The 25,473-nt window shown below is 50.0% G+C and overlaps 11 protein-coding genes across 11 annotated transcripts; 7 read left to right on the forward strand and 4 right to left on the reverse strand.

Annotated features, from left to right (window-relative positions):
* The first annotated feature begins 2,017 nt into the window (after positions 1-2,017).
* K441DRAFT_167892 (uncharacterized protein) lies at positions 2,018-6,626 on the forward strand. Its single transcript, XM_067640299.1, has 5 exons — positions 2,018-2,788; positions 2,843-4,966; positions 5,054-5,877; positions 5,926-6,169; positions 6,245-6,626. Exons 1-5 carry the CDS (start codon positions 2,128-2,130, stop codon positions 6,442-6,444), a joined length of 4,053 nt encoding a protein of 1,350 aa, XP_067509584.1. The 5' UTR covers positions 2,018-2,127; the 3' UTR covers positions 6,445-6,626.
* A 1,268-nt stretch (positions 6,627-7,894) lies between these two features.
* On the forward strand, positions 7,895-8,375 carry K441DRAFT_449532 (NAD(P)-binding protein; the record flags this gene model as incomplete). The annotated part of the gene is made up of 2 exons (XM_067641687.1): positions 7,895-7,940; positions 7,990-8,375. Coding segments are annotated over 2 exons (432 nt in total), but the record flags the coding sequence as incomplete, so codon positions are not given.
* An 89-nt stretch (positions 8,376-8,464) lies between these two features.
* On the reverse strand, positions 8,465-9,259 carry K441DRAFT_167973 (uncharacterized protein). The gene has a single exon (XM_067640300.1). The coding sequence runs from the start codon at positions 8,968-8,970 to the stop codon at positions 8,524-8,526; it is 447 nt and encodes a 148-aa protein (XP_067509586.1). The 5' UTR covers positions 8,971-9,259; the 3' UTR covers positions 8,465-8,523.
* Positions 9,260-10,150: 891 nt separating this feature from the next.
* Positions 10,151-11,739, forward strand: K441DRAFT_652478 (transaldolase). Its single transcript, XM_067647373.1, has 4 exons — positions 10,151-10,405; positions 10,528-10,842; positions 10,899-11,282; positions 11,350-11,739. The coding sequence occupies exons 1-4, from the start codon at positions 10,367-10,369 to the stop codon at positions 11,584-11,586; spliced, it is 975 nt and encodes a 324-aa protein (XP_067509587.1). The 5' UTR covers positions 10,151-10,366; the 3' UTR covers positions 11,587-11,739.
* Positions 11,740-11,920: 181 nt separating this feature from the next.
* On the forward strand, positions 11,921-13,271 carry K441DRAFT_652481 (cupper/zinc superoxide dismutase). The gene is made up of 5 exons (XM_067647374.1): positions 11,921-11,948; positions 12,238-12,420; positions 12,499-12,650; positions 12,703-12,799; positions 12,855-13,271. Exons 1-5 carry the CDS (start codon positions 11,936-11,938, stop codon positions 12,875-12,877), a joined length of 468 nt encoding a protein of 155 aa, XP_067509588.1. The 5' UTR covers positions 11,921-11,935; the 3' UTR covers positions 12,878-13,271.
* A 43-nt stretch (positions 13,272-13,314) lies between these two features.
* On the forward strand, positions 13,315-16,875 carry K441DRAFT_652482 (uncharacterized protein). Its single transcript, XM_067647375.1, has 4 exons — positions 13,315-13,402; positions 13,489-13,655; positions 13,816-14,182; positions 14,239-16,875. The coding sequence occupies exons 2-4, from the start codon at positions 13,515-13,517 to the stop codon at positions 16,398-16,400; spliced, it is 2,670 nt and encodes an 889-aa protein (XP_067509589.1). The 5' UTR covers positions 13,315-13,402; positions 13,489-13,514; the 3' UTR covers positions 16,401-16,875.
* A 1,867-nt stretch (positions 16,876-18,742) lies between these two features.
* Positions 18,743-19,075, forward strand: K441DRAFT_535940 (histone H4; the record flags this gene model as incomplete). The annotated part of the gene is made up of 2 exons (XM_067642395.1): positions 18,743-18,848; positions 18,912-19,075. Coding segments are annotated over 2 exons (270 nt in total), but the record flags the coding sequence as incomplete, so codon positions are not given.
* A 425-nt stretch (positions 19,076-19,500) lies between these two features.
* On the reverse strand, positions 19,501-20,255 carry K441DRAFT_520417 (putative Peroxyureidoacrylate/ureidoacrylate amidohydrolase RutB; the record flags this gene model as incomplete). The annotated part of the gene is made up of 2 exons (XM_067642138.1): positions 19,501-20,117; positions 20,174-20,255. Coding segments are annotated over 2 exons (699 nt in total), but the record flags the coding sequence as incomplete, so codon positions are not given.
* Positions 20,256-20,765: 510 nt separating this feature from the next.
* K441DRAFT_627314 (GABA permease) lies at positions 20,766-22,798 on the forward strand (the record flags this gene model as incomplete). Its single annotated transcript, XM_067646166.1, has 4 exons — positions 20,766-21,174; positions 21,228-21,521; positions 21,596-22,438; positions 22,500-22,798. Coding segments are annotated over exons 1-4 (1,524 nt in total), but the record flags the coding sequence as incomplete, so codon positions are not given.
* A 421-nt stretch (positions 22,799-23,219) lies between these two features.
* Positions 23,220-23,843, reverse strand: K441DRAFT_725781 (uncharacterized protein; the record flags this gene model as incomplete). Its single annotated transcript, XM_067654131.1, has 1 exon — positions 23,220-23,843. The coding sequence occupies one exon, from the start codon at positions 23,841-23,843 to the stop codon at positions 23,406-23,408; it is 438 nt and encodes a 145-aa protein (XP_067509593.1). The 3' UTR covers positions 23,220-23,405.
* Positions 23,844-25,031, reverse strand: K441DRAFT_168233 (uncharacterized protein). The gene is made up of 2 exons (XM_067640301.1): positions 24,619-25,031; positions 23,844-24,377 (listed from the first exon to the last, which is right to left on the reverse strand). The coding sequence occupies exons 1-2, from the start codon at positions 24,690-24,692 to the stop codon at positions 24,212-24,214; spliced, it is 240 nt and encodes a 79-aa protein (XP_067509594.1). The 5' UTR covers positions 24,693-25,031; the 3' UTR covers positions 23,844-24,211.
* Between the last annotated feature and the right edge of the window lie 442 nt (positions 25,032-25,473).

The raw sequence follows: 25,473 nt of genomic DNA on the forward strand, positions 1-25,473 counted from the left end.
GTAAAACACCAGCGACAGTTCGAAGAATCGCAAGTTGATCCTTTTCGGAGAAGCCCATAATATGAAATGCTTCGACTAAAGAGTTCCATTCGTCGCGGTCAGATACTCCGCCGATGGTGTCATTTCCGTGTTTTGTGTATTCGAAATCTTCGATATCTGTATCTCCAAGAAGCAATTCCCGTTTCATACTCTGGTCGGCTCCACGCAGCAACTGGTAGAAAACATGGTAATTACGCTCACTCGAGTTAAGCTTCACAACTCTAGATTTCTCTAGCAAATACCAGTCAATGTATGCTCCAGCAATTTGACCAGCTCGAGTGAACTCAATTCTGATGAATTTTCCAAAACGGGAGGAGTTGTTATTTCGCACGGTCTGCGCGTTTCCGAATGCTTCCAGAATTGGATTTGCCCGTAAAATCTGCTCTGAAAGATTGGAAAGCTGCCGTCCTCCAGATTTTGCTCTGGGCGTATCAGAAGTTGCTACAGCCGCAAGATACTGTATGACCTTCTTCGTGTTCTCTGTTTTACCAGCACCAGATTCTCCTCTACATACCATTGTTAGCCATCTGCTTAATTTCGGATACTTGATAGTACGTACGTCACCAAGATACTCTGGTTTGCTCCTTCATCTACGAGATTTCGGAAAGCCTCATCGGCCATTGCAAAAATATGCGGCTTTGTTTCTTCCCGACTCCTCCCACGATACATATTGATATAGTCCCTTGAGTAAATCGGGAGGGGACAGTATGGATTTACCGTCACTAAGAACAGGCCGGAATACGTCTGGAAATTAAGTTAGAAAGGAGCAATGCTAGCGCAAGAACAAGCACAAGACTTACATAAATTAAATCTGCTTGATATCTCATGTGGAGGTTGTGAACAACGGATGCCTCGTTCAAATGTGTCAGTTCCGCCATATCATCGGCCTTGTCAAACTTGGCCGGATTGACTTTGTCGACACCTTCAGATTCAACCTCCCGTTGCTACCAAATTGTTAGTTTTCAAGCGTAAAGGTAGCGGAATTTTTATCCTTACACTGCCATCATCACATTGTACAAGTAACCTATCGTCTTCAAGCTCCTCAACGACCCAGCCCTTGACAAATGCGGTTTTCGGGTCCTTGAGCCACACATATCGCTTGCCAGAAAAATCATTCTCGCCTTCAATCCCCCGTATCCTCTCTGGCCCTTCTTCTGTTTCATCGGATGTTATAAATTGGGGTGCAAAGGTACCGGCCGGAGTACTGTTGCGACCCGAATTAGACCGTGTGCGTATCGAACTGGCTCTGGATGGCACTGGCACGCTGCTCAGGGTGGAGAAGGACTGGTTCCTCGCATGGCCCATATTCTGAAGGGGGTGTTCAGATAGGGGAGAAGAGATGATTGTAGATTTCGGTCGTCTAATGCTGGGCGTAGGGCCGGGCGAAGACGATGCAGAGTTCCTAATGAAAGGATTGTTTCGCCATTTTGGCCCATTCTGAGCAGGCGCACTCATGTCGTCGGCTTCCTTGATATGCTGTTGTTGTGCCCTATAAATCGCCAGATGTCCAGCTCATTCTAATTGTGCTGGAGAGAAGTAAAGCCTGATAGTGGGGAAATGGCTACAATTTGTATGTACAGGGATTTCAAAATTGTCAGTGAAGGTTTGAGGGCTGCTGTGGTGGTGATCGTATTGCGTGTGTTTACTTTGTCGGCCCCAGCAACCGTCCAAGCGCGCGCGGTCGCCGCGACGCACGTGAGTTGAATGCGCCACTCAGGTGCCAGGCGGCTAGTCAGCTGGCGGCGACTTCGTTGGTTCTCACATTTTTCTTCAGCCAGACGGAGCAAGTGCTTCCCAAGTACACTGCCATCATTCTTTGTTTTCCTCATTTCTATCTTAAGTATACTTGCTGCCCTCAGAACTCGTGATAGACTTCGTCGCGCTGCTTGCGCGGCATCTATTTCGAGGGCTCGTCGTGCAACGCGCACTGTGGAACAAGTGCTCCTTACTCTGGCCATCTGCACATTTTCGCCCATCTATGCGTCGACTCCGTCTCTCACTTGAAGCTGTAGTCGATTGCGGATGTAACTATTGCTGCTAACCTGTAGATTTTCGGTTTAAACGCGCCCCTGATAGACGCCAGTCACCATGGCAAATTATTCGCAACCGCCATATGGCGGACCCTTTAATGCGATGCCGCCTCCCCATATCATCCCGCCCCCTACCAACAGCCAGCACGAGCAGCGACAGGCCGCTTCAGCGGAAGCATTCCAGTATAATAGCAATCTTCCGGGGTTAAAAATGCAAGCTTTTGGGCCAACAGCAACACCCCAGTACCAACAGCTTTGGAATCATTTCCAAAGTGGCATTTTCCCTCCACCGCCCTTTCCTCCGTACATGAACCAAAACGGCTTTCCCATCCCTCATCCACCGCCTCCAGCAGCTCTCCAACACCCAATTCCTCCACCGTCTCCTCAGCCTGCAGCTTCAGCAAGCCCAACAAAGGTGGTTCCCGAAAATTTGATTCAACAGCCACAGCCCTTCACTACGCAAAGCACCATCATCACAAATAATCGCGTAGTGGAACTAAGTGAAGCAGATAAGGAGGAAGGTGAGCTGAGTGAAGGAGACCGCGTGTCTGAATCACCGGCATCTCGAAATATGAATAGCACAGATCCTCCTCGATCCGTAGCTCAATCACAACTTAACCAGCCGCGTTCTACGAGTAGAAATGAGACGTCCCGCCCAAATCTTAGTCGACGTGAATCTTTCCAAAATCACACGAATCGATCGCCGGTCAATAATATTCGTGAGTGTTTGCCTGCCTTTATTCACCATTTAAATTTTACCAACAGCTCTTTAGACAGCCGGCCAGTCTCTTCTCTCAGCCAACATAACAACGATTCTGCGAGTAGAGCGCCGCGCGATTCAAAGGTAGTCCCTGCACCTACGGCACCAGAGTCGAAACATTCAAGGGATTTCAGAGCAGAGCGAGAAAAGGCGAAGAAATTATTATCTGTTTTGAACGACAATAGGATCAACTATCCCCATCTTGTCCAGGAGGGGCTGGATCCTCAGATCTTAGGAGAACTGTACGCTGACCTCAGTATATCAACCCAATCTGAGCCAGTGAAAATGCCAGACCAGTTTGGAAATATCATGAACCTTCAACCAACGAATGAAGCACAACCTACTGGGTCCCTTCCATCAAGATTAGATGCGAAGCAGGGTGTTCCTGAACGTAGCGAACCGCTACCAGCCTCTCAAAATAGCAACCCTCAGAATATCGCCGTTTCTACTCTACCGTCACAGATCTCTTCGAAGGCGCCCGCTCTCAATACAACCACACAAGCTAAGCCAGTCATAACTGCGAACACTAACATGAACCGAAATGTTCCCGTTAAATCTGCTCCATCGCCGATTGATCGCAAGGACTATATCGCTCGTTTGCAAGCAGCTAAAATGGGTAAGCAAGCAGCTACATCAAAGCCAACCGGGCATGAAAGCCTATCTGCGACGTCGAACGCAGCCACAGCAACAGGAAAGAATGTCCAAGCACAGCCAGACTTAAAAACATCCGAAACTTTGGCCGCGACGGATGAGTCGATCATAACCGCTGAGAAGAGAAAAGCACAGACGGAGCTAGCTCGTCAGAAAATGGAAGCTCTTGCGACCAGAAAGACGGCTCCCTCCACAGCTGTTGTGTCAACAGAAGCAACTCCCGCATCACTCTCCCGCACATCTTCCTTTGCCTCAGCCATGAACACGAGCGAACAAAACCAAATTCAAAGCGAGCGCCAATCGCTCTCAAGGTCTTCGCCACCTTCCCCGATTCATGAAAACTCAGCAGCAATTCCTAGTACTATCAGCCAGACTAGTAACCAAGCTACTCCATCATCTAGCAAGCTTCCTTTCGGTGGAATCCCTGGACTCTTCATGACTGCTTCGCCTTCAACAAAGCCCACCCAACCACAAATAACATCAATCTTTGCTTCTAGAGAGACGTCAGTGCCTGTGACCGCTAGGAACAGGAAACGACCCGTTGCATCTGATTTCGATGAGCCGGAAGAACTTCGCCAGCTCACCAACGGATTCAAGCGACCTTTTGGTCAGTCTAGGCATGATCATGTAAACGAAGAAATGATCATCGAAGTTAGTGATGATGAGACAGCAGGTAGCGGGATGGACATGGACGACGATCAGGACGCGCCAGAACCCCCAGCACATCTTCCAAACAATGGGAATCATACCCCCTTCAGACAAAGCACTATTCGCAATTTGCCTCCGGTGCCTGACTTGCCGTCTCGGGCTACTTCTGTGAAACCTGCTGTTTCTGCTGTCAGTACTCCGCCCGCGGTTCAAACTCCTGGAAGCCTTGCACATGTGGAAGACCTCAAGAAAAGAGAGGAGGAGATCGCCGCACTTCGAAGAAGAATAGCTGAAGCAGAACGTCGAAAGGCAATGAGCAAAGGCAAACAAACAGAAGCCAGTAGAGCTCAAACTCCTACAACCACTCAGCGACCCGTTGCTGAACCGGTATTATCGTCACCAGCTGCTGCCACGACCGGCACTGCTCTTAAAAACGTGGCAGGTAGCATATCTAGTACAGCACCTGTTTTAGCTCCTTCTCTTCCTTCTGCTACAAGTACGGAAACACTCATTCCTCGAACGGATGGGAATGTCACAATGTGTTCGTCAGTGAGTAATCCCACTCAATGGAAGAAGATTCGTCGCGCAGAGATCGAATCTGGGTTACCTTCCCTGGATGCAAGTCTAGCTAGCAATGCTGCAAGACTAGAACAGCTTAGAAAGGAAATGGAACAATTAGAGGCTGAAAATAGGAAACGGATGCGAGACAAGGAAAATCTTATTAAAGAACTTGAGAGTCTAGGAATTGATACTGAAGGCATGCCTCATGAGGAACTTCAAGCCAAGAAGAACGAAATAGTCCAACAACGAGAGAATGAAGCTGCATCACTTGGAGAGGGTAAGTCCAATCCCATCTCCTTTAACTCCCCACTTTCGCTTGGGCTATTTTCAGGTCCTTCGACTCATTCACATCTCAACAATACAGCGCAAGATGCACATGCCATCACTATCTCAGATATCCAAACGAATCTCCCCGTAAGCGGAAAAGAAGACGAAGAACTGAATTGCATGGATATAACCAGCACAGGCAACGACATAGATGGCCAAGTAGAGGTTCCGGCACGTGAGAATGTGGCGGATGAATCTACGGAAGACCGGGCCGATGAAGTACCTGACAATATATCAGAAGCTTCTGGTGATGCCATGGAAATGTCTGATATCGAATCTGATAAGCACGATGATTTATATACAGCTACAAATCTACCGTCGGCTAATACCGAGAGTTTTGAGGCGGCTGTACCTGAAAAAGAACCCGTCGTAGTTGTTCCAGCCGCCGTATCTCCAATACCTTCAACACCGCCTCAGGAAGACGATGCCGAGAATTTCTATTCGCCCGAACCAGTCGTTGCTGTTTCTGCTGAAGGTAAGATGGAGCGGACAGAGGTCCCTCAAGGAGCTCATGTTTCCTCCAATCGTCAATCTGTGGATATGAACATCGAAGAGGGCGAGGTTGAAATGTCAGAATCGTCGTTAGACGAGGGTGAGGATTACGAACCTATCGACACTGCGCCTGAACCACAAGAAATATCCCGTACTGGTTCGGAAGACGATTACGAACCTTCGGACGCCCTTCCTGAATTTTCACCTCCAGCTGAAACTGAATCCATCCAGAGCTCTCGGGCGACGTCCCCAGAGAATAAGTCGCTTCCGCCTTCCGCAGATGTCCCAAATATTGCCACTGCTGATGATCTAGCTCCCGAGCTGCAGCCTCAGACCGAACCAGATGCTCAAGGCTCAATCACACAACTGGTATGTTTCCCCTTCCCCAAAATGCACGGGACTAATGCGCTCCGAAAGATTGTCAACAAGCATACATTGATTGAGTATCCTCGCTTCGTACCATATGAAAGCCCACTCCGGAAATTTAAGTCTTACCGTTATCACCCTGAATACTCTAAGGATGTATCAGGTGGTTTTCGCTCAATGACATATAGCCACCAGATTGATCCAGAGAAGCCCATTTGCCGATTTGAAGCCGCTGGAGGCACATGTAATGATGATGAATGTGACAGCCAGCACTTTCGTGGAATGGGTCTGGATGGTGCGTCGTAGGACGGTGCCATTAAGCATCTTCTCTTACTTCGTCCAACGTCCTCAAGCTGACTGAAATGTCTAGATGATAAGATTCTCGTGCAATTAGGCACTGCCAATCCGGGCCGCACAGACGAAGAGAAACGACAGTGGACAGAAGGCTTGAAACTTGTTCTCAAGGAACTACGGCAGAAACATACTAGAGACCCTGATGTTGTCGCCACGGAGATTGCCAAATATCGCCGTCAATTTCTCAAAGATCCTTCCCGGGTACTCAACTTTTGAGCATTGCCCATCTCTGGATGTAGAATTATGCAGAGACGCCAGTAAGGAATCTCGATCCACTGATGTCATCTAGCTGGACGATCCTTGTTCAGTAGCACAGACCTGATCAGCCTGCTTGTTTCGTGACATCCGCTTCGTTCAGATTGCTTCTATTTTTTTTTTCTCATTCTTTCGTGGTCAATTCCCATTGGCGCTCCCTGCGCTTTTCTTATTGCTCTAAGCAATACTTCGAAAACATGCTCTTTTAATGAGCTTTTGGAGTAAGGTTTGATGGCATTGGAAGATACCCCTTGCATGGGTCACGGAGTTTATGCCACTTCTTTTGGCTGGTGCTAAGCTGGGCTAGGATATCTGTGAACACGTATTAAAAAGAGCTGGGAAGCCTTAATTTATGGAAGATGGAAACTCGGCTGAAGCACTTGCTGCTTGCCAACATATAATTAGGCTCTTCAAACGATGAAGAGGTAGTTTTGAATAGGATAATGGACATTGATATTTTATATATATCGGACTCACCATACTAAACTTTGCTCCTGTCCCGTACCATATCCCGGTGCAAAATATCATGCTTTATAGATTACACAAAAGCTCTCTGCCGAGCCGGATTTTCGACGGGCTGTTGCAATGCACAATGGTAAATGGGAGCCTTAGAAGGACTTTGTTAGCTGATAGTAGCTCGTGATAGACCTCAACGGAAGCAAGTTTGCCGACTGAGGGAAAAGGCAGGTTCATCGACATGAGGAAAAGTCTCACCTACCCGCGCCAAGCTCAGCTCTAGTCTAGATTCCAGTATTCAAACGCCGGCGGTAGATGTAGATGCTATCAATGTGACCCCTCTCTTCCCCGCCCTCTGAGCCATCTGGGCTGCCCCTTGTGTTCTTACCCTGACTATCCTGAATGCCTGTAACTACTTACCCCTTAGCATGGTGGCGTCCACAAGGTAGTGGTGCGTGCGGAACACCAGAATCAAAAGTACGCGCATCACCTCTATAGATTCAATCAATATATTATCATCAACCATGCCTACCAATCGTACCTCTAATGATATAGACTTTGTTCCACTGACTCAATATCCTGTTTCACCGACTTGAAGGGCTAAAGGACATTCCCGGGAGCCCTAGCCGCTGCCCGCTTTCGAGCCTCCGCATATCACCAACCTCATATTTCTGAGCACGTACCTTTGATCCTATTGATTCTATTGGCTAATCTTTATCGATAACGTGTGGACGAATTTCACCGTGCTAAGGGATAAGTATTCAATAGTCGTCAAGCTCTACAATTCCCCTCCACTATGCTAGCAAATAAGTAGATAAATTATTGAAAGCAAGCTATAAGCACTGCCTTTGTGTTTTCAGCCTCTGTTGAATCCATTCTATTTTGGCAATCCTTAACAGTATGGCAACCTCAACTAAAACATCTGACTTCATTTCCCCCCCCAAATCTTCATCCTTTCTCTGTGGAGGGAAAGACAGCAATTGTCACTGGTGCTGGTTCTGGTATGTCATCTCAGAGTTCCAATTAACGTCATGTTGACGCTTCTACCAGGAATAAATCTATGTTCTGCATCCCTTCTGCTCTCACAGAACTGCAATGTCCTCTTCGCCGACCTGGCCCTGCGCCCAGAAGCTCAGAAAGTTGTTGATGCCTACTCGTCAAAAAACGAAGGGAAGTCTAAGGCTGCTTTCGTTCAGACTAACGTAAGAGACTGGAAACAGCTTTCTCACATGTTCGAGGTAGCCGACAAAGAATTCGGAGGTGCAGATATCGTCTGTCCAGGAGCTGGCATCTACGATCCCCATTGGAGCAACTTCTGGCATCCTCCGGGCTCAGGAGCCTCCAAGGATTCTTCTGATGGTGGACGCCATGCTAGCCTAGACATCAATATCACACACCCAATCCGGACAACTCAACTGGCAATCGCGACTTTCCTAGAATTCCTGCTGCTATTAGCTACCCTCTAATAGCTATCTCTGTCTTATCTATAAAAGCTGACAGTATATATAATAGGAATTGTGCAATCGACTGAGCTGCTGGTAGTGGTAGTGGTGGTTATAGTTATAGTTGTAGTCGTGGTAGTAGTTATTGGAACGGAGACGGTTTACCACGAAATCGTTCCACAAGGTCTTGAACCGTAAGTACTAGACCTAGTGGTTTCTGACGAGGTCGAATTGGTTGTAGGGGCGATGATGCTAGTACTGAGGCGTATGTGTGTGATTGTAGAGGGGATGGCGGGGGGGATAGAGGTGGTGGTAGGTGAGGTGGTTGAGGCGATTGAGGCGCTTGAGGCGATTGGGGTGATTGAGGTGATTGAGGTAGTGGTTTGTGTTTCGGTGATAGCCGAGGTATGCGGCTTGGAAGCGGTTTTTGAGGGTTTTGAGGTATCCGAGGTATGGTAGGTGTAGGCGTAAGGGTCTTGTCTGGTATACAAGGTGTTGTTGCGATATTTGGGGATGCGAGTATTGGGAGATAGTTATAGAAGTCGGCCCTTAGCTCTAGCCACGAGCAGTCGTCCTTATGCTCTTCCATTAACTCCTCGATAGAGTAGCCCTCATTGCTCTACCTATACATATGTATACTACAGAAAGCGCATTATTAATATCCTCTTCGCCGCCTAAGACTAGACGATAGAAACCGGGGAGTTTTATTAGGGAGAGATGTTAATAGGGCCAGTTAGTATCGGTATACGAGCTTATACGGGGGATATCGTCTTAAAGCTAGAGGCTAGGATTGATAGTAAAGGCGAAGGCAAAGGCGAAGGTATTGGTAGAGGAGCTGCAACTGGGTATGGCGGGAACAGCGATTCAGGGGTTATAGAGTTAGAGAACTAGTGTACAGAATGAGGGTGTGAATACACAGTGTAAGTCGGAATATTACATGTGTACACCGTGTCAGTGTGGTGTAAGCTTATATAATATATTATATGTTGTAACTCTCAACGTCCTCCTAATTATCAATCTCATCGTCGCCAAATTTATATATATCCGGCTCAAAAAGAGTCTCTACTAGATCCTTATCCTTAACCTCCTTCCAGCGTAGATCAGGTGTAGAGCCTCCCATTTGTTGACGGTAGCCCTTGGTTAAACGACTAGACAAGAAAAATGGGCCTAAAACACGATGCCAAGACTCGTGATAAAGACGAGTATATAGCTCAAAGAAAGTTCATTACACTGTTTACTAAGCACATAGCCCGTGCAATACACACTACAAGCCTCCAGAATACACGTGTACATAAGTGTAAGCTCACACCAGGCTGCAAAGGAGGCTGTGATAGCGGAGAGAAAGGATTCGGGTCGTCCGTAAAAGAGGTCCGCCTCTTTTTCTTTTTCTTCCTTTCCTTCCTCTCTGCGGTCATCGCCCGCGTCTTTGGAGCCTTTTTTTAGCAAGGGGAAGGAGAATTTTGTGCTCGAGCTGTACAATCTATCGAAAGGCGAAACTACCGTAAGAAAACATCCGCATAATTTGCAACAGAATCGCGGACGTCACAATTGCCAATAGGGTCGGTTTTCCTCTCGATATCTCCATATCTGGTAGCAATAGTCTCTGTATGAGTCGGGTTCTTCTTTTTTCATCTACGGTCATAAGGAGGTATTTTTTAAAGGTCGTGAGGCTAAATTGTCACCAATAACTCCCATACGACCATATCCACGGAGAACTCACGCCAGGCCTGATGAAGAGCACCTGATATCATCGATTTTACATTTGCTGACGGCAACCAGCCATGTGCTGATTGATCCCACGGCAGCCTATCAGCGGGTAGCGACCCACGCTGGCCACGGTGACGATAGAGGACCACCTTGAAGAAGCTTCCGTTGCCGCGTCTCATCGTTTGCCCAACAACTCTCCAACACTCTAAGTCTCATCAACTTCCTTCGCAATACGACCAATTTATCCCCTTTTCTACACTTCGATTAACTTCGCAACTATGTCTAGCTCTCTCGATCAATTGAAAGCCACCGGCACCGTGAGTTTACCCCACTAATACAACCACCCCGCCGGACAATCCGGAGATACGCCGTCAAGGCCAGAAAATTTCAACCTCTTTGAACAGATTGCAGTGAAGCTAATACGAAATTTATCTTTTAGACGGTTGTCTGCGATTCTGGCGACTTCGCGACCATTGCTAAATACAAACCCCAAGATGCTACCACCAACCCCTCATTGATTCTCGCTGCGTCGAAGAAGCCAGAATATGCAAAGCTCATCGACGCTGCGGTCGAGTATGGCAAGAAGCACGGCAGCAGCATTGAGGAACAGGTTGATGCGACATTGGATAACCTGCTCGTTCAGTTTGGCAAGGAAATTCTCAACATCATTCCCGGAAAAGTCTCAACGGAGGTGGATGCAAGGTTTTCCTTCGACACCGAAGCTTCAGTGAACAAGGCTCTTCATATCATCGACGTAAGGACCTAGAAATAATGAAGCCAGTTTTAAACTCAGCACTGATTTTTGTCCAGCTCTACAAAGAGATTGGCATCCCTAAAGAGCGTATTCTCATCAAGGTCGCCTCAACATGGGAGGGCATCCAGGCTGCCCATATCTTGCAATCGAAACATGGCATCAACTGCAACTTGACACTCATGTTCTCTCTGGTTCAAGCTATTGCAGCTGCTGAGGCCGGCGCCTTCCTCATCTCCCCCTTCGTTGGCCGTATTCTCGACTGGTATAAGGCTGCAACAAAGAAGGAGTACTCTGCGTCTGAAGACCCAGGAGTTAAGAGCGTGCAGTCCATTTTTAACTACTACAAGAAGTTTGGCTACAAGACAATCGTTATGGGTGCATCTTTCCGAAGCGTCGGGGAGGTCACTGAGTTGGCTGGCTGTGACTACTTGACTATTGCAGTATGTACTGCGCACCACTTATTTTTCGCTATTCTACTTTTTGAACTGGAAGCTGATTTTATTCTAGCCAAATCTCCTTGAGGCCCTCTACAACTCGAACGAGCCAGTGCCCAAGAAACTCGATGCCTCGGGCGCTACATCGCTGAACATTGAGAAGAAGTCTTACCTCCACGACGAGCCAACATTCCGCTTCGACTTCAACGAGGAACAGATGGCAGTAGAGAAGCTCCGTGAGGGTATCTCAAAGTTTGCTGCAGACACCGTTGTTCTCAAGGATATTTTGCAAAAGAAGATCGAGACATAGATTTGGTCCGATGTCGGTGGCTAGTTTGTTTATGACGAGATGAATTTGACAGCTTGCGGCGTGCTTTTCTACTCCCGAGACTGTAACTAGTAAAACCTCATTTTCGATGCATAAAATAGAAGGAGAATTTCTCCTGGTGAGATTTAACGTCATCTATGCATGAATGATGCTTTGTAACGTTTCGTGGGCGAGACCGGCTTCCGGTGACGCAAGATACGCCTCGCCCCGCAGCATCACCGAGGAAGGAAACCTCCCACCCCTCAACATCTCTCTGCCACACCCCTAAGTCTAAAACCTAAAGAAACTTCTTCCCATTAAATATAAACAATTTTATCCAAATACCGCCACGATGGTTAAAGCTGGTGAGTTTCTCTGTCAAAGCCTAAACTCGGCACTCTATTACTACCAAAGGTGGGGCAGCTTGTCTGGAGTCGGATTGAGCGTGTTCTGACGCAAGCCCCTTTGGAAGGCTGGAATCTCTCTCAATTGGACAGCCATTCGATATTTGGGAACGCTGATGGGCAAGCTGTATCAGCTACACCATTCAAGGCCTGATTCCATGCTTCAAGATAGAGTTTCTGCCAATAAGGGACCAAGTGATGACAAACTCTGCGTATTGGGAGCATTACTGACAAGCTATTCAAATTATAGTCGCCTTAGTTCGTGGAGATACCTCCAGCGTTAAGGGTACCGTAACCTTCGAGCAGAGCTCCGAATCCGAACCTACCACCATCACATGGAACATCACTGGCCACGACCCGAATGCTGAGCGTGGCTGGCACGTTCACGCTTTTGGCGACAACACCAACGGATGCACATCAGCAGGACCTCACTGTTAGTTTCACATTTACAATCCCTTCTGCAATGCCTGAAGGAAATAGCATTGGCTAACTTTATGGTGCCCTAATCAAGTCAACCCTCACAACAAAACCCACGGTGCTCCTGATGATGAAGAGCGCCATGTCGGTGACTTGGGCAACTTCAAGACTGACGACCAGGGCAACTCTACCGGCACAGTTACAGACAAGCTCGTCAAACTGATCGGTGCTAACAGCGTTATTGGCGTATGCGGTACTTGCTCGATATTTCAGAAGGCTCTTGCTAACCACTCTTCAGCGCACTATCGTCATCCATGCCGGTACTGATGACCTTGGCAAGGGTGGAGACGAGGAGTCCAAGAAGACAGGCAATGCTGGCCTTCGCCCTGCTTGCGGTAAGTTCCGATTGGGACTTGCCTTCTTCGAGAGGAGATATACTAATTCTTGTAGGTGTTATTGGCATTGCATCCTAAATATCCTTCTGATCAAAGCCAAATCCGCCACTTTATAACAATTTGACACCTGAAGGAACTCAACACCGACGGGAAAATTTGCTTGGTTAGCAGCAATTAGTGACAAACAGTTAAAAAGAATGCTATCAATCGGTTAATGATGGTGCCTAATATTTGCAATGCTTCGCTATGAGATACTGTGAGGGCTAGCATTGCAATATGATTGCAACAACCCGAAGCCAAATTATTCCAATAGAAGGACCAATAATAATTACTTCCCAAAGACAACCGGAACGAAGGTTAAATGTAAATATTTTTGAGTGACGCGGAGGCTTCCACAATTTCGCCTAGGCATTTGAGGACACCATTCACCCCACAAAACTAGCCAGTTTATAGCTAATATCAAACACACCGCAGCCTTTTGCTACACAACGTCTCGTACTTTTGCATTCCCAAAAGCTCTTATCGGTTCATTTGCACCATCCCTCATTGAACGCATAAAAGCATATTCTCAGATTATACCAAACAAAAGTAAAGTCAGCTCGCGTGCGTCCCCTCTTGGCCTTGCTCATCTCTGCCCCGCGACAGCTTACCTTTGCGAAACTTGGAAGCTAACCGTAGTTTGTTCTCAGACAGCCTTTCTCTTCAAAAGTACACCATGTCTCTCCTCGAAGCCAAAGTCAAGAGCGTTCTCTCCGGCGACACCGTCATCCTCCACAACGTGAACAATCCGAAGCAAGAGCGCACTCTCAGCCTTGCCTTTGTATCTGCGCCGAGAATACGGAGGGAGGGAGATGAGGTGAGTTATACCCTATCGCATGAGTGCAAGGGCAGGAGCATGCAAGAGCATGAGCCAGTCGTGCTGCTGCATGGGTTTGCGGCCTCATCATGCACCAGGCCGCTGGCGAAGCTGCCTGAGGCACACTAGGCAATCGGCTGACAACGTGCAACTCCCACAGCCTTTTGCTTTTGAATCCCGCGATTTCCTGCGCCGGCTCCTTGTTGGAAAGGTAGTGCATTTCAAAGTGCTCTACAAGATACCCACTGGCGCCAATCGCGAGTATGGCATCATCTCTCTGCCAAATAAGACGCAACTACCCGAATTGACCGTCACCGAAGGCTGGGTCAAGATACGAGACGATGCAGGCAGGAAGGATGACTCAGAAGAGGCCGCCGCTATACTGGAGAAGTTACAAGTAGTGGAGGCTAGGGCGAAGGCAGACTCAAAAGGTCTCTGGGCAGAGACTGGTGGGAAGATCGAGTCTTCCTATGAGCTACCGGACCCCAAAACTTTCGGGGAAGAGTGGAAGGGGAAGGCAATAGACGGTACTTGAACTACGATCTCGACATAACTAGTGTTTTTCCGGCTAATAAGCTAAAAGCAATCGTCGAGAAAGTCCTCAGCGGAGACCGTCTTATAGTCCGGCTCCTCCTATCTCCAACTAAACATGTGCAAACGATGCTTCTCATTGCGGGTATCCGAGCGCCGTCAACGAAACGCACTAATCCTTCAGATGGGAAAGAGCAGCCTGCTGAACCATTCGGCGAGGAAGCGCAGCAATTCGTTGAAATGCGGCTGCTACAGCGTAACATTGTAGTGAATGTTCTAGGCGTCAGCCCGGCCGGCCAGCTTGTTGGAAATGTTAAGCATCCCGTCAATGGCACCATCGCACCGTATCTGCTCAAGGCGGGTTTGGCCAGATGTACAGACCATCACTCAACCATGCTAGGCGCAGAGATGGGTACTCTGCGACAGGCCGAAAAATCCGCCAAGGACAGTCGCCAAGGTGTGTTCCAAGGCCACGTTGCTGCCAAAGGGTCTAGCAGCGGTGAACTCGAGGCTGTGGTCAGTAGGGTTCAAAGCGCAGACACCATTTATCTCCGGAACAAAGCAGGAGGCGAAAAGCGCATTAATCTTAGCAGTGTCAGACAACCGAAGCCTTCAGATCCTAAGCAGGCACCTTGGGGAGCAGAAGCGAAGGAATTCCTTCGAAAAAAACTCATTGCCAAACATGTCAAGGTCACGATAGATGGCAAGCGAGCTGCCACAGAGGGTTACGATGAGCGAGAAATGGCTACCATAACTCTCAATGGTAAGAACGTTGGTATGCTACTTGTAGAGAATGGTTTTGCCTCAGTAATCAGGCATCGTCAAGAAGACACGGACCGAAGCCCTATCTATGATGACCTTCTCCTTGCCGAACAGCAGGCACAGGAGGAGGGCAAAGGAATGTGGAACGCGAAGGCACCTGCTACCAAGCAATACGTGGACTACTCGGAGAGCTTAGAGAAAGCGAAACGCCAGCTCTCTCTGCTCTCTAGGCAACGAAAGGTTCCTGCCATCGTCGACTTTGTGAAATCCGGCTCTCGCTTTACAGTCTTAGTACCGCGAGAGAATGCCAAACTCACATTTGTCCTATCTGGTATCCGCGCGCCTAGGTCCGCTAGGAATCCAGCTGACAAAGCCGAGCCTTTCGGTCAAGAAGCACACGACTTTGCCAACAAGAGAACTTTACAGCGAGATGTCGAGATCGACGTCGAGGACTGCGACAAGAACGGCGCATTCATCGGCACCCTCCATGTCAACCGCGAGAACTTTGCCAAACTCCTGCTGGAAGAAGGCCTCGCATCCGTTCACGCCTACTCCGCCGAAAAATCAGGCAACGCCAACGAGCTCTTCGCCGCCGAACAGAAAGCCAAGGAAACCCGCAAGGGCCTCTGGCAAGACTGGGACCCTTCCGCAGAAGACGAAGAAGCCGCCGCAGGCACTGCCTCCGAGACAAACGGCCACGGTGAAAACGGTGACTCCGCCGCGCCCGCCGCCCGCCGCAAGGATTACCGCGATGTCATTATCACGCACGTCGACGAGACGGGGCGGCTAAGGCTGCAGCAAATCGGCACCGGCACCGCAGCACTGACGGAGCTGATGAACGCCTTCCGCAACTTCCACCTCAACCCGACGAACGCAGGAGGTCTGCCCAACCCGCCCAAAGCGGGCGACTTCGTGGCGGCGCGCTTCACGGCCGACAACGAGTGGTACCGCGCGCGGATCCGGCGCAACGACCGCGAGGCCAAGAAGGCCGAGGTCGTGTACGTCGACTACGGCAACTCGGAGACGCTGCCGTGGACGCGCCTGCGCCCGCTCTCGCAGCCGCAGTTCTCGCCCCAGACCAAGCTCAAGCCCCAGGCCCTCGATGCTCAGCTCTCGTTCCTGCAGCTGCCCGGGAGCCCGGAGTACCTCGCCGACGCGGTCGACTTCATCGCGCGCGAGACGGCGGATCGCCAGCTCGTAGCGAATGTGGATGCCGTCGAGAAGGATGGCACCCTGTTTGTCACGTTGTTTGACCCCGCGGAGAGCAAGTCGGGCGAGCAGAGCTTGAATGCAGATGTGGTGGGAGAAGGGTTAGCGATGGTGCCGCGGAAGCTGAAGGCGTGGGAGCGCTCGGCGACGGGCGTGTTGGAGGGGTTGAAGAAGCGGGAGGAGGAGGCCAAGACCGAGAGAAGGGGTATGTGGGAGTACGGAGACTTGACCGAGGATGAGTAGGCCTGCCGGCAAGGATAGTCCTCTCGTCCTTGGTGAGTTGAGACGCCGTGGTGCCTTGAGTTGGCGCTTGGGATGTGACTTCGGGGAGTTCAGAGCGGACCGGATGGGATAGATGCATCATGTGGGAACCGGAGGGCTTTGGTGGAGGCCGGTCTTGAAGGTCTTCTTTTCTTTCGGTGATATTGATATAAAAGGTATAGGGGGCATGGGCATCGTGACAGCGTTTGTGGGTTGGCATAGTGGGTTGGCATAGCGGGCATTTGAACTCTGGCTTTCAGAGCTTTGCATGATGGAAAAGAAGGATGATTTGTCAAAAGGCTATTTCATTGATTCATGGGGAATACCTCGCAAGGCCGTAACATTGCGTATGCCAACAGAATGACCATGCAGAGTCCGCAGTCTATCACCGGATAGCCGGAGACGCACTAGGCTTTTCCATTGAAAATGGCTCATGCCTTTGCAGAACTTTCAGTTCCTGGAAGGGTCAACTAAGATTTTATTCACTGCCGAGCATATTAAAGCCTACTGTCTTACCTATTCCAACATGATCACACCCCGTGAATCCACAAATTCTATAGCAGCTAACATGCGACATCATCTATGCCGGGAAAAACTCCGCCTTCCGTATACGTCTAATAGCGACTGTCCGAAGATTATCGACCGAGAGGTCAAAGGTATCGTCTGGATTTGTACCAGCGGGTATTGCGGACCCGAATAGCTGCCCTCGGTAATGGTAATGACTTAAGCTGCGGTAGTGATCGGTGTTGGGAGAATGGTCTAATTCCGTCAGCTACTAACTTTTATATTTAGATCTGGAAGATGTTAGACTGTTAAATAATTACCTCAGTTTGTAGCAGTCTCTTATTCCCGGCCGGATCCAACGAGTATGTGGTCTGTGCACGAACACCAGTTTCACAACAACACGTGCCGTGCTAAGGGATAAAAAGTTATTTATTGGGTATCTATAGCACGTGATTTTAGCGAGAGATTATTGTGTAAGTGGCTACATCTGGGGTGGATGGTAAGTTATTGCTGCATGAAGCAAAATCACTGAGGGTGTCGGGTTATCACTGCCGCATAACCATTACGTTAAGAACACTTAATACATTTGTTTTAGTAGTAAGAATCCTTACTTCTATAATTTCAAAGTAAAGTTTCCGACGTTGAGAGGGTTTATTGAGTCAGTGTAAGGGGTATTTTATCCCTTACTCAGGTGCACGCCTGGGAGCTCTTAGGGGCTGCCAAGGTTAGCCTTCGGCTAGCCCTTGGCACCTCCTTAAGCTCCTCGGGCTTGCAGCCCTCCTGTCCTCCTTATCGGTTCGTCTCTGTACTAGGGTATTGCCATACCTACTCTTTACCATATCGTCCTCTTCCATCGACTCTCCTGTGACTCATGCTCGGCTTGCCTGCCCCCTACCGTACACCTGGGCAATATGCCTTACAGTCAGTCGTTGTTCTAGCTGGGTGGGTACTGTCTGCGTTGCGCATCGAAGAAACTCCTGCGGATACAGTAGTTGATAACCTCCCCAATAAGTAAAGAGGGCGAAAGGGTGTATAGTAGTAAATATTTCAGGCATTAGGAGCGATCTATGTTTGAATCGTGAGTTCGATAGCTTAAGGTTGATCTGCTGGCGATGGATTGATTTTGGTGTTCTCGGGTAAATAGATAACCCGGACCAACCAGGAGGCTGAACAGTGCTGTCGTTTGGGAGATTTGGCTCTAACGAGGAGCTGCCAAGACGCATGTTAAAGGTGCTCGATTCCAGCACTCGTAAGACTCTCATGTTTCGCTTGGGTTAGGGGGGCAATTGCAATTCATGTTCCGCGCTTCCTGACATAGTTTAGCGCACAACAAAGCAGAAGTTGCAACCTAGATCACCCGCCCGCCCTATTTAAAGCAAATATCCCCCCTTTCGCCTTCTCTTTTCCTTTCTATTTTCTCTCACAATCGCCTCCACCAACGAACCACGAACAACATCCATCAACACCCACAATCCACATCTATCGCGACACGTCCATCAACGCGTGTCTATCATCAACTTCGTCTAAACTTATTACTTCTAACTTCAGTTCAACATGACTGGACGTAAGTACCTTTTGATTTTCTCTTCCTGTCGTCGCGTTGTTTTCCTCGTCGCCTCACCTTATAATCACGAGTTGCGCGACCGGCGGAGCCGCATCGCGTCAAACTCAACACCATGACATCTTATCACCAACCCTAATCCAGTCTCCACACAACATCGCCAACCTAACTGTCGCTGCATCGCATAAATATTATATCCACATCAAACTAACATGTTTTCTCTACAGGTGGCAAAGGTGGCAAGGGTCTTGGAAAGGGTGGCGCCAAGCGTCATCGCAAGATTCTTCGCGACAACATCCAAGGCATAACCAAGCCCGCTATCCGTCGTCTCGCTCGTCGTGGTGGTGTGAAGCGTATCTCAGCCAGTAAGCTCACTCTATTCCAACATTAAACCACATCTTCTATTACATAGACTAACCCCGCTCCAGTGATTTACGAAGAGACCCGTGGTGTCCTCAAGACCTTCCTCGAGGGTGTCATCCGCGACGCCGTCACCTACACCGAGCACGCCAAGCGAAAGACCGTCACGTCGCTCGACGTCGTCTACGCGCTCAAGCGCCAAGGCCGCACCCTCTACGGTTTCGGTGGTTAAGCTGCTTCACTCGACAACGTCGCTGCTCGCTCATCTCCTCCACACGCTTATATCTCGGCCGTCGGTACGGCTTAATGTTCTGGCGGTCTGTTGGCGAGGATGAGTGATTCTTTGGGATTAGGTCTCTGGCAATAGCAATGATATAGGTTGGCGTTTGGGCATTGCTTTTCAGGAGGCTTCGATGAATTTCATGAATTAAGGGTGGTCTAGTGTTAGACTAGTCTTGAACTCAATGGCATACACCCATGTAGGGATCACACCCGCATCTATCTCATCACACTGCTGCCTTGGTGACCACAATCCCGCTGCAGAAGCTTACTGCGAATCAAACATGACTCACAACTCCCCAATCTGCAAACCAGCCCCAGCCCTCATGCCCCATCCGCTCCCACCTTCCCCTCACCCTCACCACCCACCCACCCTTCCACCGCCTCCCTAACCTCCTCACTCCCTACCACAACTCCCAACAACCCCCCCTCAACAACCACGCTCCTCAGCGCCCAAACATGCAACCCCTCCTCCACCGCCGCACACGCATCCCCGACAACCGCAACATCGAACCCGCGATCGCTGGCCTCGCGCACCGTCGAGCTCACGCACGCATCCGTCGTCACCCCACAGACCACCAGGTTGCGCACCCCGCGAGCCCGCAGCATGGCCTCCAGCTCCGTGTGCACGAAGGCGCCGCGGCCGGGCTTGTCGATGACAGGTTCGGTGGGGAGGGGGGACAGCTCGGGCACGATGTCGTGGCCGGGCTCGCCGCGGATGAGGAGGCGGCCGAGAGGGCCGGGGGCGCCGATGCCGGAGGCGGTCGCGGGCCCAGACTCAGAGGTGGTGGTGGATGGAGGGGAGGCGAGGCGCGAGCGGAAGAGCTCGCGCGGCGAGGCGGTGCTGAGGTCTGCGCGGTGGCCTTCGCGCGTGTGGTAGACGGGGAAGCGGGCGCGGCGGAAGGCGGAGAGGAGGAGCTGGATGGTGGGGATTATGGCGAGGGTTGGGGCGATGGAGTAGCCTTGTGCGGAGAGGTAGCCGCCGGGGCTGCAGACTGGAGGCTGGTGAGCTGGCTGGAGGGGGATGGGGTTGGGCTGGAGAGGGGCGTACAGTCGCGCTGCATGTCGATTATAATGAGGGCGGTTGTGGAGGGGGAGAGCGAGGCGTCGTGAGGCCAGGCGTAGGGGTCTGCGGAGGCGATTTGGGTCTTGGGAGTGCTCATGGTGGATGGAGATTCTGGGTTTGTTTGGACGAGCTCGAGCCTGCGAGATAAGTTGAGGGAGGAGTGAATGCGGGTCTCATAGCTGAGAGGGGATACTCCGGTATCTGCTATCCAGGGACTGTATTTTGCCTAATCTAAGAGAAGAAATGAAGATATAGGTGCAGGGTGTGTGTACGTAAGAGACACAGCAATTGATAGAGTGGAGTCGGTTCGGAGATTGATGTAGACGAATAGCCCTAGACCCTGGACGGATCGTGAAGTTGCGAGGTCTCGGCGCTCACCCCGCAAGATTCATGTCGACGTAGAGTGCAACAAGACTCCTCTCCAATCGGCATATTGGAGAGAGCCAGAGATGTTGGACAGAGTCATTGAGAGGTATAAGGAAGTTGATATAAATGGATGCCGCATGTCTTGGCCGAGCGGTGCCGAGCGGTTTTGCATCAGAGCTGAGATGCTGGCAGATGTGTGTGACCAATAATCGTGACGACATACTCGTAATTCAACGATAAGAATCATCGAAAATGGCAGTTCGTTCATTCAATGACGACCTCGCTGCCACAAACGCGCGCAGGAAAAAATGTACTCCTAAGGCATGGTGCATATCGAATGGACGGAATTGATCGACACTATCTACTTCCTATTTATGTCTCGTCGCAGCCTTCTTTCCATTTTTCTGTTTCATTCTATCCTACACTGTTCTTTGCTATCACCGCTGCTTCTATGCCTCTTCCTTCTGCGTGTCCTTTATATTTCTGCGCAGACTACAAATAAGATATTTCAAATTAACATCTTCAATTCATAATGGCTGCCGTCGTAGAACCAGAGCAGAAGGTTTTCGGCGACAATATCAGCGACGATGCTGTGCTCGAACAGCTTGGATATAAGCAAGGTAAGCTCTGATTACTACCTCAACTCGTACAGTCAGCCGCTGATGCATCTTAGAGCTCAAGCGTAGCTTCGGCTTGCTTGGCATGATTGGATTCAGCTTCAGCATCGTCACAAGCTGGACGGCTCTTGGAGGCGTCCTGATTGTAGGTGTAGAGTCTGGTGGTCCTCCTGTCATGATATGGAGCTGGCTTGGAATATGCCTCGTCACACTCGCTGTGGCATACTCCATGGCCGAGATGTGTAGTGCGTATCCAGTAGCTGGCGGACAGTACTCGTGGGTAGCAATTCTGGCTCCGCAAAGATGGGCAAGAGGGTTCTCCTATGTCTGTGGATGGTTCATGTTGATCGGTGAGTAATACAATTATCCAACCCCCAAATTACTACTGCATTTCATCATTTGGTACACTTCTAATGCTCTGTAGGCATCATTACAATGGGCGCTGTGAATAACTTCATCGCAGCCAATTTTGTTCTTGGCATGGCGAACCTCAGTAATCCTAACTATACTATTGAAAGATGGCATACCGTTCTTCTCGCCTACTTGATCGCCTTCCTCGCTGCAGGCGCCAACATTTTTCTTCCACACCTCCTGGACAAGATCTCACGAGGTATCTTGATCTGGAATATAGCCGCCTTCTTCGTCGTCTTCATCACTATCTTAGCCTGCAATGACCACAAGCAGCCTGCCAGCTTTGTCTTCGGCACCTTCCAGAACTTCACAGGCTTCAATCAATCCTATGCAGCAATCTTAGGCATTCTTCAGAGCGCGTTCGGCATGTGTTGCTACGATGCACCTTCCCACATGACGGAGGAAATGAAAAACGCACGCAAGCAGGCTCCGCGAGCTATAGTAATGTCCGTCTACATTGGCGCAGTAACTGGCTTCGTATTCCTGATATCGCTCTCCTTCTGTATGGGCGATATCGAGACCACCGCGACCTCTCCTACCGGCGTCCCCGTAATCGAGATCTTCTTCAACTCGACCGGTAGCGTGGGTGGAGCCTGCGCGCTCGCCTCTCTCATCGCCGTTATTGTGCTCTTCTGCGCCAACTCGCTGATGGCCGAAGGCTCGCGGGCCGTGTTCGCATTCGCGAGAGACCGTGGCTTACCGTTCTCTGGGCTGTTGAGTAAAGTCGAGAAGAGGAGACAAATACCAGTATACGCTATCCTGTTTACACTGGTAGTGCAGATTGCATTTAATTCAATCTACTTCGGGACGATCACCGGATTTAATACCGTCATTTCCATCGCTACAGAAGGGTTCTGTGAGCAGACACATCCCACTTTCCCATTTGACCTGCTTTACTTATTTGGTGATTCTTCTAGATCTCTCCTACGCCATGCCCCTCCTCGCACGCATCCTCGCCCACATCACCGGCAAGCGGCACCGGCTTGAAGGACCCTACTCGCTCGGCCGCTATGGGCTCGCGCTCAACATCATCGGCTTCATCTTCCTGACTTTCTGCTGCATCACCTTCAACTTCCCATCGCTAAGCCCCGTGAATAGCCAGAACATGAACTACACGTCAGCGGCGATTGGAATCATCATGCTGGTCAGTATCGTGACGTGGATCACGACTGGCCGCAAGCACTTCACTGGACCTGAGGCCGGTCATTTGCTAGATGTGGGGAGAAGAACAGAGTCGGCCGTGACGGGAGTGGAAGCGAAAGCAGAATGAAGTGAAGTGAGGTAGAGGTTGTGGGTGGGCAATCGGAGAGTTGAGCGTTGGCTAGGATAGACCGCACAACACGTATACCAATTCAGTTATTTTTTTAGCGGCACAGCAAATTTGTCCAAACCCCCAGGATCAATTGAACAACTTTCCTGACCATAACCTTCACCCGCCGCGCTTAAAAATAAACTAAAACACAATCCCTGCGCGCTCGCCGCTTTTGCGTGATGCACGATCCTGGAGGATTGTGGGAGAATTGGTGATGCAGGGGGTTTGAGATGGTTCTGTGCCATTTGCGTGCGAGAATCCTGCAGTGCCCGCGCCGTATGCAACATGNAGGGTTGATAGCAACGCCACAGAAATTTAATTCTTATTAATTTGCGTGTATTTATGATTATGTAAATTTAGTGCGATTGTGTAATAGCTTTTAGCGTTCTAGGTATACTCGTAAAGTATTCACCTACTACTGGCTAGCAATGGAGGACTTCAGCTCTCTCTAGAGGAAGAAAAGCCTGCGTCACCAGTCAATGTCTCCGCGCCCATTTCCAGGTCTCTAGAATCACGGCTCTAGAATCCAATGCCTGTGATTTCCAGCCCTGTATTGAGCACCATCTCCCAATCCGCCCATCTGTGAAACAACCGGTTTCACCTCAACAGCCATCCCTTCAACAGCTATCCCCCTCAACTCCACACCCTCCGCATCCAACGGCGCCTTCACCCCCGTCTCCGCTTCCACATGCGTCTCTCTCAGCGTCCTCTCCGTGATGAACGCCCTCGCAACCAACCCCAACCCCGCCACGGCCGTATACATAACCCACATATTCCGCAAACTTTGTGCATACGCCAACCTCACGACCTCCCTCTGCTGCAGCCCCAGCGCCCCAAACAGCACCGCATTCGCGCCCTCGAACTTCTCCGCCAGCGCCGCCGGCAGCGCGGGCCCGACCACCGCAGCGCGGGCCCGCATCCCGTTCTGGAACGCCACTCCGCCAGCCATAATGGACGCCGATAGAGAGGCCGGAGTGGGTGGGGGTGGCGCCACGCACGGATTGGAAGTAGGTGGGTAGGAAGTACCAGCTGGCGACGTTGACGAAGCCGTCGGTGAAACAGACGGAGCAGGTGCGGAGGAGGGGGAGGGGCAGGACGGGGTGGCGTGCGTCTTTGGCTTCCCAGAGTATGAAGGGCGTTGTGAGTACGCCGGCGCCGATGAGTAGGCTGAGGATTTCGGAGGAGGCCTAGGGCGATGCGACCCCGCCGAGATCGAGGCTTAGGAGGACTATGATGGTGAGGCTGGCGATGGCGATGTTGCCGAGCCAGTCCATGGTTCTGATGCCGATGAGGAATTGGTGCGGGGGTTGTGCACGTCTAGGGATAGAGCAGTACGATGAAGGAGAAGAGTGAGATGGGGAGGTTGATCCACCAGCCCCAACGCCATGAGAGACGTTGGGTGAATAGGCCACCGAGGAGAGGACCAATGCCGCTAACGAAGCCCCAGACTAGACTAGTTAGGCCGATATAGAGTCCGCGATGCCTGGATTAAAGTCAACATAGCTATAGATGGGTTTGAGATGAGGGAATGATGAATAAAAGGTTTGATCTAGTGATGGTCCTCTAGTCGTTGTAACGTCATAAAATATCTCTCACAATCATCGCGAATAGTCGAAACACGTCGAAAAGAGTTACACGAAAACTTAATTGATAACAGGATTTACCGATACAATGAATGAAGGTGTTCGGCTCTCACAAGACACGAAACAGAAATGAGCACAAACCTCATACCGAACAAATCACTTATGCATATATTAACCAATACAAACCACCAGCCGCACTGCCTTGGACAGCTCATCCAGCAATCAGCCTTGCGATGCTCGTTGCATGTTGCTAAGCCTGCAAAGAAGAGCACAATTACAACAAGTAGGACGAATTTGCGTCCCTAGATGTCAGACAACTTAGCCCATACAGGTGCTGCGGCTCCGCTCCTGAAGAGGTAGAGCCAATCCAAACGTAAACGGTTAATTGAAATTTGTAGGATATGTTGCTACAGAAAAGCCAAGAGCTGCGAAGAGAGTGAGCTATGTCTACAGTGTTAGTCGCAGCACCGAATTCTATCATTGATTGTTATAGCAGAATAAATCGATGAGCCTACAAAAAGTGCCGTGAGAACAACCGTCAATCTGGTGGCGCTGCGCCCCGCCATTTTTCTCTTGTGGTGAAAGATAGGGAAACGTGACCGGTAATAAAAGCCCGCACTCTAAACCAGCTGCCACGAGTCAGTTAGGCGCCCCCTACTAGCCCATTAAGATAGATGCGGACGTCATTCATAGGAGCTGCAACCATCAGGTAGAGGGCCAGGCTAAGTTTCTCACCGCTGGTGAATTTCAGACATTGGCCCAAAATTGGCACAGAAGAACCAGTAAGAGAATTTAATGTTCTGAAAATTCATGACATTGTCGCACAACAGCGGATCTCCTATAGCCCCGTTGAACAGCCGTGGTTCCCTACTTCTTGGGCACTGATCTGTCGGGAGGCTCAGCTTTTGCGGGAGAGCTAGGCAGATCCATCATAACAATCATGACAGATCTCCGACCGGCTCGAGTGCTTTTATTCCAGCCTGTGCGTTGAGGCTG

The sequence above is a fragment of the Cenococcum geophilum genome (assembly GCF_001692895.1).
Source record: "Cenococcum geophilum 1.58 unplaced genomic scaffold K441scaffold_3, whole genome shotgun sequence".
NCBI classification, from domain to species: domain Eukaryota; kingdom Fungi; phylum Ascomycota; class Dothideomycetes; order Gloniales; family Gloniaceae; genus Cenococcum; species Cenococcum geophilum.

Bases quoted from the DNA above. Each gene is read 5' to 3' on its own strand.
- K441DRAFT_167892 (XM_067640299.1), top strand. From the start codon at position 2,128: ATGGCAAATTATTCGCAACCGCCATATGGCGGACCCTTTAATGCGATG. The intron at 2,789-2,842 runs GTGAGTGTTTGC...ACAGCTCTTTAG, and splicing joins ATCGCCGGTCAATAATATTC to ACAGCCGGCCAGTCTCTTCT. The intron at 6,170-6,244 runs GTGCGTCGTAGG...TGAAATGTCTAG, and splicing joins TCGTGGAATGGGTCTGGATG to ATGATAAGATTCTCGTGCAA.
- K441DRAFT_167973 (XM_067640300.1), bottom strand. From the start codon at position 8,970: ATGGAAGAGCATAAGGACGACTGCTCGTGGCTAGAGCTAAGGGCCGAC.
- K441DRAFT_652478 (XM_067647373.1), top strand. From the start codon at position 10,367: ATGTCTAGCTCTCTCGATCAATTGAAAGCCACCGGCACC. The intron at 10,406-10,527 runs GTGAGTTTACCC...TTTATCTTTTAG, and splicing joins AATTGAAAGCCACCGGCACC to ACGGTTGTCTGCGATTCTGG. The intron at 11,283-11,349 runs GTATGTACTGCG...ATTTTATTCTAG, and splicing joins GTGACTACTTGACTATTGCA to CCAAATCTCCTTGAGGCCCT.
- K441DRAFT_652481 (XM_067647374.1), top strand. The intron at 12,421-12,498 runs GTTAGTTTCACA...GCCCTAATCAAG, and splicing joins CACATCAGCAGGACCTCACT to TCAACCCTCACAACAAAACC. The intron at 12,800-12,854 runs GTAAGTTCCGAT...TAATTCTTGTAG, and splicing joins TGGCCTTCGCCCTGCTTGCG to GTGTTATTGGCATTGCATCC.
- K441DRAFT_652482 (XM_067647375.1), top strand. From the start codon at position 13,515: ATGTCTCTCCTCGAAGCCAAAGTCAAGAGCGTTCTCTCCGGCGACACC. The intron at 13,656-13,815 runs GTGAGTTATACC...CAACTCCCACAG, and splicing joins TACGGAGGGAGGGAGATGAG to CCTTTTGCTTTTGAATCCCG. The intron at 14,183-14,238 runs GTACTTGAACTA...ATAAGCTAAAAG, and splicing joins GAAGGGGAAGGCAATAGACG to CAATCGTCGAGAAAGTCCTC.
- K441DRAFT_168233 (XM_067640301.1), bottom strand. From the start codon at position 24,692: ATGAGCTGTCCAAGGCAGTGCGGCTGGTGGTTTGTATTGGTTAATATA. The intron at 24,378-24,618 runs GTTTGTGCTCAT...ACTTTAATCCAG, and splicing joins AGTGATTTGTTCGGTATGAG to GCATCGCGGACTCTATATCG.